This window comes from Camellia sinensis, chromosome 5 (assembly GCF_055761805.1).
Source record: "Camellia sinensis isolate YWXY chromosome 5, ASM5576180v1, whole genome shotgun sequence".
Lineage (NCBI taxonomy): Eukaryota > Viridiplantae > Streptophyta > Magnoliopsida > Ericales > Theaceae > Camellia > Camellia sinensis.
The window spans coordinates 121,564,995-121,580,799 of NC_138965.1; the positions used below are offsets into that span (position 1 = coordinate 121,564,995).

Below are 15,805 nucleotides of genomic sequence, written 5' to 3' on the forward strand. Positions count from 1 at the left end.
GAGGAGAGGAGAGGAGAGAGGGAGAAAGAGAGAGGAGGTGAGGAGAGAAGGGAAACAGAGAGAGAGACGGCCGGTGACGGTGGGTGTGGCGATGGCGGTGCGAGCGACAGTGGATGTCGATCGCAGATCGCAGCTCGTCGCTCGTGGTAGCTTGTCGGCCGATCGTCTCCGCCCTGCCTCCGCCCGGTTGATATTGCCCCCTCCAGTCCTTCTTCTTCTTCTTCCTTCTTCTTCTTCTCTTGATTTTTGGTTGATTCGGGGGATTCAGGGGCTCCAAATTCGAGCTCCCTAGCACGACTCATATTTAAATCATAAAAAAGTATTTGGCCAATATTTAAAAAAAAATAATAAAATATTTTTTTAAAAAATAAAAAATATTTTTTTCAAAAATAAAAAATAATTTTTGGAAAAAATAAAAAATAATTTGAAGAACAAAATAAAAAATGTTTTTTTTTGATTTTTTTAAAATAAAAAAATATTTTTTTAACATAACATTAAATCGTATAAAAAAAATTAAAATTAATTTTAAAATTTAAATTATGAATTTTAAATATCCATAACCAATCACATTTTGAGTTTTTAGCTGTCAAATAAATCAAAAGGTACCCAAGTTTTCCATATTGGAGCTACCTCATTTCATATAAAAATCATCCACGTGTCCCCATTAAAAAAAAAAAAAAAAAAAAAAAACCGTCCACATGCGGAGTCCTGACAAGAAATTTCAGACCTGCCATCTAATAATTACCGAATATGCCCCTCTCTGCCCGCCTTTTATTCGGGCAACACACTTACCACCCGACATCGCAGTCCCCAAAATTCTCACCCTTCCTTCGGCCCACAATCCCTGCCCGTAAATCCCGGGCAGCTCCACCTCATTCCCTCCTCATCTCTCAACAGCTTCGACTGTTCACTTTCAAGTACAGAGTAGAAACACCGATACCCCCCATCTCTCTCTCTACACACATATATGGATATCATTCTCTCTCTCTCTCTCTCTCTCTCTCTCTCTATAACTTGTATAAGACTCAGAGCTACTCACTCTCACAATGTTGTTGTGTGAAACACACCAACACGACAAGTGGTTTTAGAAAGTGGACTGAAAGTCAGTGAGTGTTCTTTGATCTTGAGAGTTAGAGTTTGCTTTTTGTGTTTGGTGTTTGAATTTTAGGGTTTAAAAAAATGTGGAGGCTCGTTCGATCTGCGGCGACGAATCTCCGCCGGTTCTCGACGGCCATCCCTGGTCCCTGCATAGTTCACAAGCGCGGTACTGATATTCTTCATGATCCGTGGTTCAATAAGGTCAATCTTTTATCTTCATTTCTGGTTTGTCTTGATTTATGTCCAATTTAATATTATCAATTAGATTAAATGGACACAATGTGAAAAATTAAGAGGCAAAATTGATATAATTAGAATTACGAGGACCAAATTGACACAAGGAGTCAAATTATAGGGGCATTGGGTATAATTTTGTGAAATTTATACTATCTGATGTATGAGCGTTGAACGAGTAATGTTAATTCTTTGTGAGATTGTATTAGTTCAGTGCTCAAAGCTACTGAATTGGACATTGTAGAGTGGAGATGTTGAATATGTGCTCAATTTGTCCCAGTGGATGGTACTCTTAATGAAGTTTGGATTTTAGTTAGTTTGGATTTTAGTTGTACTTTTGTTTAAGTGATAGAGGCCAATACAATTTTTCGTTGATATTCTGAATGTGAAGGAATAGATGAGGATTGTTTTTTTTACATGATAAAATATTGTGCTATGATTTTGAAAAAGCTATAGCTCGGCTTTTTTTTTTTGGGTGCTTGAAACAAGTTCAGTGGCATTCCAGAAAAATAAATAAAAGATAAGGCTGTCAAGCGTGAGAATTCACGTATGGGTTTGAGAATAGGTTAGGACTTTATCTGGTCCATCCCCTTATCCTGTATTATTTGTGAAAAGATGCAGTAAGATACAAGCATTTCAGTTATTTGCCCGTGCTAGCTTCACGTACAGACTACTGATGAGCATGCATTTAAATGAATTCCATGATTATTGGTGGAGAAATTCCCTATTGACTTTGAAGCCTTTTCCGATTTCTTCTTTTGCTTTGTTTTGTTTTTATTTTATCATTTTTCCTTGTGGATTTTCCAAATGCAGGATACTGGCTTCCCTTTAACGGAAAGAGATAGACTTGGGCTCCGTGGTCTCCTCCCTCCTCGTGTGATATCATTTGAGCAGCAATACGATCGTTTTAGTAAGTTTAATACCCACTATGGTTTGTTCTCGGGACAGTGATACCTATAATTAATACTCTATCTTGTATCGTCTTTCTTAAAACTCTATCCTTTTGATGCACCTTTAACCCTAAAACCCCCGTATTCTACCACCCATCCACAGAGCTAACTATTTTGGATGAAGCACTCCCTTTTGTATGTAATTTTTAAGTGCTCGGAAAGTTATGTCCAATATTTGGTGTCACTGATTTTGCAATAAGCAGTAGACCAAAAAAAAAAAAAAAAAAGAAAATATTTTTGCATATCAAATTAGCTATTTTATCTGTAACCTCCCCTAGTACTCAGCCACAAACATTCTCTCGATGCGAATTGACCTTAGATGAGATTTCTCCTACAATTTTTTTCCTTTTTTTCATTCTTCTTCCTTCTATAATAGATTTTGTTTCCAAAATTAGTGGTCTTGATGCTATGTTGTTTCTATTGTTAGTGGAGTCGTATCGATCGCTTGAAAAAAATACTCAAGGCCAACAAGAAGGTGTTGTGTCATTAGCAAAATGGAGGATCTTGAATAGACTGCATGACAGGAATGAGACGTTATACTACCGAGTAAGTTTGGTGGCAAATATCAGCTTGCAAACAATATTTGATTTAAGAATTAATTATAATCTTTCTTTTTCTAGAGAGAATCTAATAATTATTTGATTCAATTCTATTGCTTTTCTCTCCAGGTCCTTATTGATAACATCGAAGATTTTGCTCCAATAATATACACTCCTACAGTAGGATTGGTATGTCAAAACTATTCAGGGTTGTTTAGACGTCCGCGGGGAATGTATTTCAGTGCAAAAGATAAAGGAGAGATGATGTCCATGATCTATAACTGGCCTGCTCATGAGGTATTATGCAAACCTAGAATGTGTTACTGTATGCTTTTGTTCTCTTTTTTGCTTTCACCTACTTGATGGCTATACATGAACGGTGTTTTCTACTTTATTGTGTTTCCACAGTAATTTCTTCTCAAAAGTTGTCAAGCTGCAAAGCTTGCAGGAAATTGTAAATTGTAGTAAAAATAGAATAGTTAAATTTCTATGTGGTATAGTGCAGATGATAGAGTGTGCTCACTTGAGGTTAGATCGTTAATATGATTGCTGCTTACACTTGATAACTGCAAGGCCAAAAAAGTAACTTACACTGGAGAGTGTGTTCTCTACCATATGAGCATTTTTGCATGCAAAGAAATGAAAATTGTACAAATTCAGCATTCCTTGCAGCTTAAAAGGTTTTGTCCCTTATTGCACTGGAAATGAAAATTCTTCTATATTTCAGGTCGATATGATTGTCCTGACAGATGGCAGTCGTATTCTTGGCCTTGGTGATCTTGGAGTCCAGGGAATTGGAATACCCATTGGAAAACTTGATGTGTATGTTGCTGCTGCTGGTATCAACCCACAAAGAGTATGCTCTATTCATCTCTCTTTCTATATGTACAGGTGCATGTTGTGTGTACATGTTCACAGAGTTGTTTACTACAATTGAATAGGTATACATATACTAGTGTGCATAAGTGCAATTGTCCTTCTCTTGCCCTATTCTCCCATACCAGGATCAAAAAATTAGACATTACCTGCCCTCGGAGAGTGCTTTGCTGCACAACTGTGCACACTGACACAAAAAATATACACATTCAGGCTAACACGAAGGATACTTGCCGTGCTTGACATGGATCATGACACGTTGTGGTGATATGTTTGCATGCTATGAAAATGTGTTGGCTATTTTCCTTCCATATATAAATTTTATAGATGAGATAGAAGGATAGATGTCTGAAAAAGTAACAATAATTTTGGGTTGACCAGATCTCAAAGATACTTGGGTCAACCAGATCTCAAAAACTAATGTCCACTTTTGGACATTAGTTTTATCCTTTCACTTTCTCTTTCTTTTATACCAATCTAACTGTGTTTATCTTTGATAACAGATTCTCCCAGTTATGCTTGATGTTGGTACCAACAATCAAAATCTTCTTGAAGATCGTCTTTGTGAGTAGAAATTTGTTGACTTGTCACTGTTTCTCTTCTGCTCTGTGGTTCTTTTTCTTTATTTAACTTGTCTTATTATCTATGCCTCATAAATGGTGACGGGTTCTCATTTTGGGACTCATTATATTCAATCAGATCACTGGCTCTTTAACATAATTAACTATCTTATTGCTTCTGTTATTTGAGCTGTTCACACTTTTGCTTAATTTGCTTGTGTTCTTTCTCACCGTTGCTAATATTAGCTGAAACACACTGTTTTAACCCAGATGCATACTCCACCGTACATATAATATTATAGTTATTATTATTTTTTACTAGTATAAGTATTCTGCTGACAGAGGTATATGTTTATATCTGATGATTCTGATGTATGTAACTTACAGAAAAAAATTTCTCAGTAAGTTGAATATTTTTCATATAAGTTGAAGTCTCTGGACTTTTGAGGGTACCATGCAAATGACCTATGATAAGAAAAATATGTAACTTCATTGATGCTGACTGTGTCACTAGAGACAGAATCACCAGGATAATATATGAATCAGTAGATGAAGATGGACAAATCTAATGCACCAAAAGATTACTCAATTTTGTAGTCAGGCATCCTGTTCTAGGCCATATTTGACTATCATAGCATGACTTTACACTATTTCAATCATGATATATAGGCACGTTCAATGACTCTGAAATCAGCTTCTAGTCTGGTGAAGAACTGCTAGAGTCCTTGCAGATGACTGCAACAACAATATGAATTTCATTAAAAGTGATTTCACAAATACAATTGATAGGTTTCTGTAAAAGAGATTCGAAGCATTATAATATTGGACATAACACTTCATATATTTATCATTTCTCTTTTCTTATTCAACTGGAAGACATTGAATGCTGACAGAGGTAACGACTTCAATTTGTTGAGTATGCTAATTTCCTATGCAAAGTGCATTCAATAATAATTGATACTTAGAAGTTAGAACCAACTTTAACATGGATAAAAGTTATGAAAAATTAAGAAATATACAGAAAAAAAATAATTTTTGATCTCTATAAACTTGCAGTTAAATCCAAAAAAACTTGAAATATTGATCTCCATTCATGTTTATCCATTGTTAATATATAATTCTGCTGAATATACTCTATTTTTTCTTCCATATTTTCTACTAATTCAAGCTACAGAAATTCTTGTGAACCCATTCTTTGTACCAAACTTCAGAATTTCTTTTCACAAGATTTTAGTTTAACAGATTTAGGACTACGACAACCTCGGTTGGAAGGAGAAGAGTATCTATCAATTATTGATGAATTTATGGAGGCGGTTCATGCACGTTGGCCCAAGGCGATCGTGCAGGTCCAGTTCTTTCAGAAGTATGACATCTTATTTGATGTGTAAACAGTATCTTACTGATAACTTGATGGTTGGGGAATCTTATCAGTTTGAGGATTTCCAAATGAAGTGGGCTTTTGAGACACTGCAACGGTATCGTAAAAGGTTTTGCATGTTCAATGATGACATACAGGTGAGTTCTTGGTTTTGTATTCTGCTATTCTCCATGGAAGCAGTGAATAATATAATAGGGCTCAAAGTGATGTGAGATTATTAATGGTAGCTCCACTATAATGACATTGATATTGCTTGAGTTCATGTCGTGTAGGGAACTGCTGGTGTTGCGCTGGCAGGACTGCTTGGGACTGTAAGGGCACAAGGTCGGCCATTGACTGACTTTGTGAACCAAAAGATAGTTGTAGTTGGAGCTGGAAGGTACCGGTGAAATTCAATTTTAATGAACTGTATTCCGGTTTATGTGCAACTTCTTTATGATTTAAGATGGTTTATAGTGGCAACTGCAAGTTGCATCTTATTTGTTTTCTGGCTTTTCTGGCTTTCAGTGCAGGGCTTGGCGTTCTTGGCATGGCTGTGCAGGCTGTTTCAAGAATGGCAGGAGCAGCAGCAAATCCTCAGTTTTTCCTACTTGATAAAGATGTGTGGTTCTACACACATTACTTGCTCTTTAACATTTGTGCTGAAAATATCGATCGCCATATTTATAAATTATAACCTTTTTTTTATTTTTTACTGAATATTTATCTTCTAATAAAATGAGGAAAACATATGTCTTAGACAAACCTGTCAATAGGGTGATGGCATTATTGACTCCTGTTCATGGGATTTTTTTCTTCAAGCAATAATACTCAATTAAAATTGTTTTAAATGCAGGGTCTCATCACAAAGGCAAGGAAGAATATTGATCCAGCAGCTGCACCATTTGCTAAAGCCCCTGGAGAGATTGAGGGATTGGGACTTAGAGAGGGAGCAAATCTTGTTGATGTGGTAAATCTTATTGGATTGTTTTTTGGCAACCTCTGTCGGTTCAAGGCTGATCTAATATAATATTTGTATGAACAAGAACCTTTGGTTGTTTAGCTTGCTTCTTGAATACATGAAATCTGGACCTTTTGGCTCAAGGATTTTTGTTTTTGTCTTTAGGAGTTTTGTACTTTCATAATTCTATGAAAACTAATTGCTGGGAATGAATTTTGTTCAGGTTAAGAAGGTCAAGCCTCATGTGCTACTTGGTTTGTCTGGAGTTGGTGGTATCTTCAATGAGGAGGTGGCAAACCCTTAAGTCTGCTTTTTCCTTGTCTTTGGTTTCCGACTTTTAAATGAAGCATAATAAACCAGTGAAGTTGGCTTAATTCTAGTTGGGAAAGCATGTTGTTCTGGCTTTTGTACTGTTTGGTTAGTTGTCGACAAATGGTATTAGTTGGAGCAAATCTATTTACACTTGCTGCTCCAACAAGTGTTATATGGACTCTTCAATTAAAGGATGGATCTGGGGGCAGGCACCTTCAAAAATTTGAAAATCATCATATATTATACTAAAAAATTTAAAATTATAAGGGTTTGCACTCCCAAACATACTTTCGCACCCCCATAGTGATATTCCTGGATTCTCGTCCCTGCTTCTATTCCTCCTAGTGTATGGCAAGGGTAAGCGTATGGGATATGTGTCAAATATTCGTACCAAAATTAGATGCTTGGATCCTTTATTTTTTACAATGCTTGAAGAAGAAACTCACATTTGGTAGTAAGAAAACTTTCTAGCCTCTGACATGGATGAGAGATAGAAGTCCCCCCCCCTTTTCCCTAAATCCTATATCATGTAATACGCAATATATGTAAATATTCCAGATGTCTCTGTGTACCTGTACCCAACTTTTGGATACATCTCAATTTCCAAATATTGAGGTTTACAAAGATATGACATTTGGATACACACCCACACCTGATTCTTGTTTGGAGTCCATGTAAACTAGGCCTCAACTATATAGTTGGAGATATGAGTCTTGGCTTTCTGTGATATTATGCTCGACAGAGAAATGATTTCTGTTTTTTTGGAATCCATTTTGCTATGCAACTTTTTGTTCTCACTTGCTAAATGTCGGCAATACCTTTTAGAGATGGTTTTTTTGTTTATCCTATCAAAGTTATCATTTTACTTATCCAACTTCTGCTACATAATCCGATTCATCTATTTATTATTAGGATATAAAAGCATACCTCATCGAGATAACTAAATGTCATTTGTTATCATCACTATTATAGTTCGCTCCACTAAGCTCAACACAACAATGCACCAATTTTACTAGTTAGTTTGACTTAATGAATCCTTTTCTAGAAAGCTTTCTGAAGAGCAATATCCTCAGTCAAATCCATGGTCATTATGCCCTTTCCTACTAACCCTCACATGCTCAATTTCCTCATCCTCTCATACTCAACTTTGGCTGTGTATTTTTAACTGTAAGACACTAACTAAGCACAATAAAGGTGAGTGTTGCCCCTTTTCTCTGTGTAATGGATACTTGACAGTAAATTTTTGAGCTCGTTAGATGTGTGTCTTTTTACATTTGCATATTCCTTACTTATATTGTTTGCATGTAAATCAGGTGCTTAAGGCCATGCGAGAGTCGGATTCTACTAAACCTGCCATTTTTGCTATGTCAAATCCAACATTGAATGGTTTGTCTTTACAAGACCTCTAAATTAAACCATATTTTACTTATAGAACTCCCAATTTCTCTATTGAACATAGTATTTGCATATTCTTTGGTGCAGCTGAATGCACTGCTGTTGATGCTTTCAAGCATGCTGGAGAACATATAGTTTTTGCAAGTGGGAGCCCTTTTAAACATGTTGACCTTGGTATTGTTTCTTTCTCTTGATGATAACTTATTATGAAGTGTTTGGGCACAGTATCATTAAATTCATTGGTTTCACTCAACTCATGCAATACATAGTCAATGCATCCAACACTTCTGTACTCCTCCGGTCTTCCTTTGTTGTCCAATTACTCTGACCTTCGCCAATTATATGCTTGTCAGCAGGAAATGGAAAAGTGGGCCACGTAAATCAAGCAAATAATATGTATCTGTTTCCCGGGTTAGTGGCTAATTTCCAAATCATTGTTTTATTGTGCTTAATTTTTAACAACTATCTGAAACTTTTTTGACTTGAGTCAGGGTTGGGTTGGGAGCTCTTCTCTCAGGTTCTCATTTTATTTCAGATGGAATGTTGCTAGCAGCTGCTGAATGGTAAAAATTGAATAATTTGACCACTTTGTTCTAACATTAGTTTTGTAATCATTTTAGAGTGACATTTTTTTTTATATTTATAATAAGGTGTTATCATTATATAGCAGCCATGAACAACTGACTACTAGTGGCATTCATACACCACATGTATGAGTAATGTTTTGAACTCCCAAATTTGGGAGGGTGGGTTTGTGTAATTTTTTCTATGACATTGTTCATTGTAAGGTGCAATTCTGATTATAAGATGCGAGAGACCAGAAGGCCCAATATATTTCCCTTTGCATCCTATCTTCCATTTCGTGGGAAATGAACTTTTTGAGGGGTAGAATTAAAATGAGTAAGAGAAACAAAAGAAATAAAAGCATGTAAGATTATTTGGGGGGAAAAAAAAGAAAGCATTGGGCTGCACTAGAAAATTGGAGAAACAATAATAATGAGGCATATCCATCCCAAAATTCTCTTTAGACTCAGCTGACCTCAATATACAAATGCACCAGCTTCCAAACTATTGACATATGAATCTTGCCTTGCACTTATAATGGGACTGTGTAACGTACTGTCCTCACAACTTTTATAACATGAGAAAAGTTCATGAAAAGAATTACCAAGAGGTTGGTGTTTCCCTTGGCAGTTTCACTCTAATCCCACTTGCTCGTGCCTATCTTAGTAGGTGTCAAATTGGCCCATGCATTAGGGGAATGCTTATCCACTCTTGTTGGATTGTTAGCCATGCTTCCATGGAATAAGGTGGCTCAAGTTAGGTCTATCAGGCTCTTTTTTTATTTTTTTTATTTATTTATTTTTATTTTTATGTGTCATAGAAAGCATACATTCTTTTTGGGTTGGGTGCTCCATCTGCTATTACAAACATGAGTTTATTTTTTTTCTTTCTCTTCTTCTTCTTCTCTTTATGAATGAGAATTTTAATTAGCAATGTCAGAATTTAAGTGATTGGATTGAGCCTCCTCCTATCTTTTAACTCGGTTCATAAATTTTTGGTTGATATTAATCAAAAACTGGGTGCAATTTCAAATTCTAAATGCTAAAAGAGCTAAAGGCATCTTAATCCATTTTGGGCTTCTCTCACGTTCAAATCTGATCTTGAGGGGCCTGTGGAGCCCACCATGAGTCCATTTTCAATGATTTGAACTGTTAACCTATGCATTGAGGTGTGGACAGTTACTAAGGATTGGGTGATTTTCTGTATATGGCTCAACCTATTCTTATTCTTCTGATTATCACATTATGTGCAACAATAATATTGCTAATATAATTCTTTCTGTGCAGCCTTGCTTCATATATTACAGATGAAGAAATTCAGCAGGGTATTTTGTATCCACCTACTAGAAGGTATTTTTCTTAGTTCAATTAGAAAATTAATGATTAATACATTGAATTCCTCAAAATTTGGAGTCAATTAGACAGTAGCTCACATATTTGTAATTTCTAGTAAAGTTCAACATATTAGGGTGCTTCTAGATACACTCCCTTCTTTTTTTCTCTATACACCCACCAATTAATGAATTTTTTATTACAAAGAAAAATTACACTTAAAAGTCAAAAAATTAGGTATGCCCTCCCAACTCTCCCATTCTCATCCTCACTAAGAAATCACCACCAATCTCATAAAACTTATATACATTTAATTGAGTAATGGGAGGATTCTCACAACAAAAATGTATTTATTTTTCAACATAATTGGTGATTTTATGACTTTTAATTTTTTTTTGTTTTTGAACAAACTTGATATGTTGGGACAAATGTGATGAACATTGACACGTTCAAACAAATGTTTGACTGGTTGAATAAACTGGTTATGTTCAAGTTGAGTTATATTCTGAACAACATAAGGATGTTCAACGAAGTAGGTCTATGTAACTTCAATTTGTTTGGCAATTTAGGGCTGAACAGAGCTTCATCGTCCCTCTTTCTTCTTCTTTTATTTTTTTGTTTAAACTGAGTGTGTATGTGGAAGCCCTGCCTATTACACAAGTTGTTGACCTCAACCATCTAATAGTAGTGCGGAAAGTCTCTCTGATTAGTAGGTTTTCTGTTTTAGATATAATAATATATAAAAAATAATCAACAATCAGGTGGTTGTAGTCTGCAAAGACTACATAGCCATGGTAATCTTTGTGTTTGTGAACTCAGAACTATGAAACCTTTTCCATTCATTGTGACTATATGGTTGATACTACAATCAAGTTCTCTTTTACTTTATCTAAAGCAGCCAGAACAAAATACAGCTGTTAAAACTCGTTTGAGATAGACTCGTTATGTAAACAAACTAAACTCGTTAAAGTGTTCAGATCAAGCTCAAACAACCTACTGCTCAGCTTGATAAGGTTATATACACTATAAAAAATCAACTCGTGTTTGGCTTGTTAAAAGTTGGTCTGAGATCAATTCGTTATGTAAATAAGTCAAGTTTGAACATAATTTTAAGCTCATTTAATGATCAAACCAAGCTTGAACAATCTACTATTGAGCTTGACTCGGCTCGTTTTTGCCCCTAAAACTAAATATCCAACCTCTAATCCCCTTGAAGACATCCCATAATAAAATTAGAATAATACAGGAAAAAGAACCCCAACTAATTTGTTAATGGTGTGGCCTACTCATCATTGCAGCATTCGGCATATAACGGCAGAGGTTGGAGCTGCTGTTGTTCAAGCAGCTGTTGCTGAAGAACTGGCAGAAGGACACGGTGATGTGGGAGCCCGAGAGCTCACGCAGATGTCAAAAGTATGGATTGATTTCATCTTTCATTTTTAACCTCAAAAATGATACTAGCAAAGTCATAAATATGTCAAACTCAGTTCAACTAGAGTTTGTGTTATTGTTATAGGTATTCATCTGTGGCTTTAATATTTTGATTGCAGGAGGAAATTGTGGAATATGTCACACACAACATGTGGTATCCTGTTTACAGCCCTCTTGTTCATGAGAAATAGAGTTCCCATCATCTCTCTCTCTCCCTCTCCACGATAGATTTTTTTCTGCAGACTTTGTCTCGATGTTCTGCAGCCATTCATATGTTCATGGTCAGTTATTATTATGTAACTGTAATTTCCCGAGCCCAGAACAATAACGGACGAAATGGCAGAACTGGAGAAAGGAGGTCAGGAGTGAAGAATGACCCCCCTGCAGTTGTTTGTAAAGCCCTTTTGGCTAAGTAAGATGCTGGTCATGGATTGTTAATCTTATTGCATTTTTTTAGTTTTTTCAAAATATTGTAATTTGATCAGTCATCGATGATTTCGGCCTCCTTTATTGGAACTTACTGAAAGGGAATGATATTGAAGGCCTAGGTGGAATAGGAGGGGGGAGGGAAGCAAGCAAGATACGGACAATAACAGATAAAAATTAACAGAATAATAAGATTAATAGTAAAATAAAATTAAAATAATAACAGCAACAATAATTAAAAGATAGATAACTGAAATGATAGTAAAATTAATAATAAAATTAAAATAATAATTAAAAGATAGATAATTTACAATCGCAAATTGTTTACTGGAAATAACTTGAGAGTCCAGCTTTAAAATATAACTTAAATACAATTTTTTGAGAATAAAAGCAAGAGTGAATTTCCAGGTGGATTCTTGATTTATCTAATTCTCAAAAAATTGTATTCAAATTGTATTTTGAAGTTGTGTATTTTGAAGCTAGACTTTCAAGTTATTTCTAGTAAACAATTTATGATTGTAAGTTATCTGTCTTTTTATTATTATTTTAATTTTATTATTAATTTTACTGTTATTTCAGTTATCAAATCTTTTAGTTATTGTTGCTGTTATTATTTTAATTTTATTTTATTGTTAATCTTATTATTCTATTAATTTTTATTTGTTCTTGTATCAGAGCCCTTTACTTGTCAGTCCATTGCTCCAATGTCTCATAATAATCCATACAGAACTTCAAGAACAGATTATGTTCTTAAACCCCAACCAGTCCATCTTTTCTACAAAGAATTAGTCCATAAAAAAATTCACAATGTCAATGAACTAGTTACCTCCTATTTCTCTTCTGGATGGCATTTCATTTCATCCCATCTGGAAAAGTCGATTACTTTTTATAAAGACATCCTCTTTCATTACCAGTCCATAGTCATCAAACCCATCTATAACTGAGTCAATGCTAGTAAAATCATTTACCATTCTTTATACATACACAATATTGTATCCATGGAAGAGTGGGGTCTCCCTTTTCTCGTTCGTGACCTTCCCAATCACAAGATACAATATAATTATTATGATTATATGGATGCCTGGTTTAAGATCCTTCTCCACCAAAAGAGTCATACAGTCACTCCTGGTTCTTTTCTTTTGACCACAAATTCAAGTCAGAAATTCACGATTTCTGAGATGGTAGTCTCAACATGGTGTCATCCTAGAAATTATTCCTACTAATTTAATGAAACAAGTTTGTAGTGATCTCAGTTTTGCCACTTTGCTGAGTATGTTGGGGATCGAGCTGTCCGGTCAGCTCGCGGGGGTCCAGGGGACAGCTCCCCTTGGCGGGGTTGAGGGGCAGTGCGCCCGAAGCAAAAATGCAAAATGGATTAGAAATTGCTTGTCCGCTCAAGCGGCCGTTTATGCGCTCGAGCGGAGAATGTTTGGTTCCCGAAGTTTGACTTGTCTGCAAAAGTGCTGGGAAAGTGTATTTGACGCTCGAACGGGGCTTTCTACACTCGAGTCTGATATTTCAGATTACTTTTGTATATCTCTCTCTAAAAACCCTTTCTTCTCCCTTCTCTCTACATTTTCCTATGCTAAATTGGATCAAAATATTGATTTCTCAAGATTCATTAGAGTTCTGCCATAGGTTCTTTATCAAAGTTAGTTAACTTTTCGAGGGTTTTGTTGTGTGCGGTGAAGATCGAGTTTCGACACTGTTGATTTTGGGAGTTTCATCTCATTTCTTCTTCAAAACTTGAGGTAGGGATTTTCTTAGAGTTATATATATATTTTTGCAAGATCTAGATGATTTTCGAAATCTTCTTTCGATAGCTTTGAAAATTGATTGTTGATTCAAGAAGTTGAGCGATTTTGAAAGTGGATTTGTCTCTTGTTCTTTTAAAATGATTTTATGGGTTTTAATCTTCGTTGATTGAAGAAAAGATGATTTTGGAAAGTTTTCTTGCAAAAGATTTGAGTTGTATAGTTTTGGTGAGAAAATCAAGAATTTTGGAATTTTTTTAAAAGAGACTGAAAATCTATGAATGATATTGTTATATTTATTTTGTATGTCAAAATAAACGGATGTTTGGAAAATTTCTTATTTATATTTATATAAATAATGAATTTCAGGGAATATGAGAATTGTTGTTCATCTTGAAAATTATTGTTCAAAATGCTGAAATAGTCTTGAAATGACTGATTGTTGAGGATACTTGAGAAGATGGAATTGTGTTATTCATGGGATGATGAATTTGAATAAAAGTATTTATATTCATTTGTGTTATTGGCATATCAATTCATTTGATTACATTAAACTTTGAAAATTGATTTGAAAACTTGCATTGAGGAAATAATGTTGAGAAACAAGTTTTTATGGAATGGTTTTGGGATAAATACGTTGGTAAGTCTTGATAGGTGATGTAGATGATATTAAATAAGTTGGTCTGAGAGTCTGGGGTGAAAGATCGAAAACCCGGTGCGGATAGGTGTCGAGCCTTTCGGTTAATACCGGTAAAAATGACAAATTGATAGTACTTGTATAGTCTACTTGCAGACATCGATCTAGGGATTATCAGAGTCGTATTTATTGCCCTTGAAATAAATTGTTAAGTTTTGAACAATTGAAATTGCATGATATCATTGAGCATGATGGTTTTCAAAAGATGAAAATGTGATTTATTTTCAAAAAGGGGCATAGCATGGCATGTGCATTTCATCTTTTGAGACTTGTATAAAATGTATATACTTTGTTAAAAATTTTCTATTGGGCTTTATGCTCACTCTATGAGATTTTTGTGTAGGAAAAGATGTGGTGATCCCACCCAACTAGGGACGTGAAAGTATGTGTGTTGGGAGTACAATACTCTCATTTTGCTGTGACTCTGTGTGTAAGTCAAGGGCTGTGTTTGTGTGGGTTTGAATAACCGTTTTGTGTAACCAGGCTCAAGCCTTGGAAACTTGTAAACTCTTGGGGGTATTTATTTGTTTATTTACTTGTTGTTGGATTAATGTATTGTTGCATGAAGAACTATTGTATCATGTAATGTAAGTTTGGAGATTTATATTCAGTTTTCTTTGAAAGAGCCATGATTGTTGTATTATCATTTGGGTTAGAAATTTGAGGCGTTACAAAGTCAATTATTTCTCTTCAATTTATAAATTGAGTCAACATAAAAGTCAATTCCCTGTATTGCTCCATTTTTGTCCAAAAAATAAAGTCCCTTGGATATTTAAATGGCAATACAATATTTCCAACAATCTAGTCAGTCGCCAACATTTTTGTCAAATGATGGGATGCTTTCAAAGTTCAACACATTATTGAACAAGTCTAGCAAGAATTTGCAATCAATGTTTATGCTCCTACTCCTGCAATGGTTAAATATTCTCAGCAGAACCTAACTCTTTCAGTCACTTAAGGAAGCCCATTTTCTCTTACCACAGTCAGACTTGGGAGCCTAACAGCTAGTTCTGGGCCTTCAAAATCCAAGTCATCTAAGTCAAAGCCCAAGTCCAAGACCAATAATGACGAACTTATTCAGATTGTAAAGTTACTATTGGCCCAAGCGAAGTCGCAAGATGAAGATGGTGCTTCATATGAATCAGCCTCATTTGAAACCTCTACTAGTCATGATCCATATGGTCCACAATTCCAAGATGCACTATCCCCCTATAGCCCCATCGTGTAAAAAACATAAGAAAAATAAAACTTTTCCCAAACCATATCAGAAATATTGTAAAAAACATTCATCCTCACATTTGATATTCTTTCTCTCCTCAC

The 15,805-nt window shown here is 35.2% G+C and overlaps 1 protein-coding gene across 6 annotated transcripts; it reads left to right on the forward strand.

The window, feature by feature from the left end:
• The first annotated feature begins 800 nt into the window (after window positions 1–800).
• Window positions 801–15,112, forward strand: NAD-ME2 (NAD-dependent malic enzyme 2). Of its 6 annotated transcripts, none has more exons than XR_014328553.1 (20): window positions 801–1,299; window positions 2,146–2,242; window positions 2,710–2,828; window positions 2,951–3,118; window positions 3,549–3,677; window positions 4,201–4,261; window positions 5,500–5,603; window positions 5,689–5,772; window positions 5,908–6,014; window positions 6,143–6,236; window positions 6,471–6,584; window positions 6,799–6,864; window positions 8,201–8,273; window positions 8,370–8,456; window positions 8,639–8,693; window positions 8,774–8,845; window positions 10,133–10,195; window positions 11,476–11,590; window positions 11,728–12,020; window positions 14,829–15,112. XR_014328553.1 is itself a non-coding variant. In XM_082867786.1 (19 exons), exons 1-19 carry the CDS (start codon window positions 1,180–1,182, stop codon window positions 11,797–11,799), a joined length of 1,800 nt encoding a protein of 599 aa, XP_082723912.1. In that variant the 5' UTR covers window positions 801–1,179; the 3' UTR covers window positions 11,800–12,076. The 6 variants fall into 6 exon arrangements, 4 of the variants coding, with proteins under 4 accessions (XP_082723912.1, XP_082723914.1, XP_082723911.1 ...); XR_014328552.1 differs by having other exon boundaries at window positions 804–1,299; window positions 8,636–8,693; XM_082867786.1 differs by lacking the exon at window positions 14,829–15,112 and having other exon boundaries at window positions 11,728–12,076.
• Window positions 15,113–15,805: the final 693 nt, after the last annotated feature.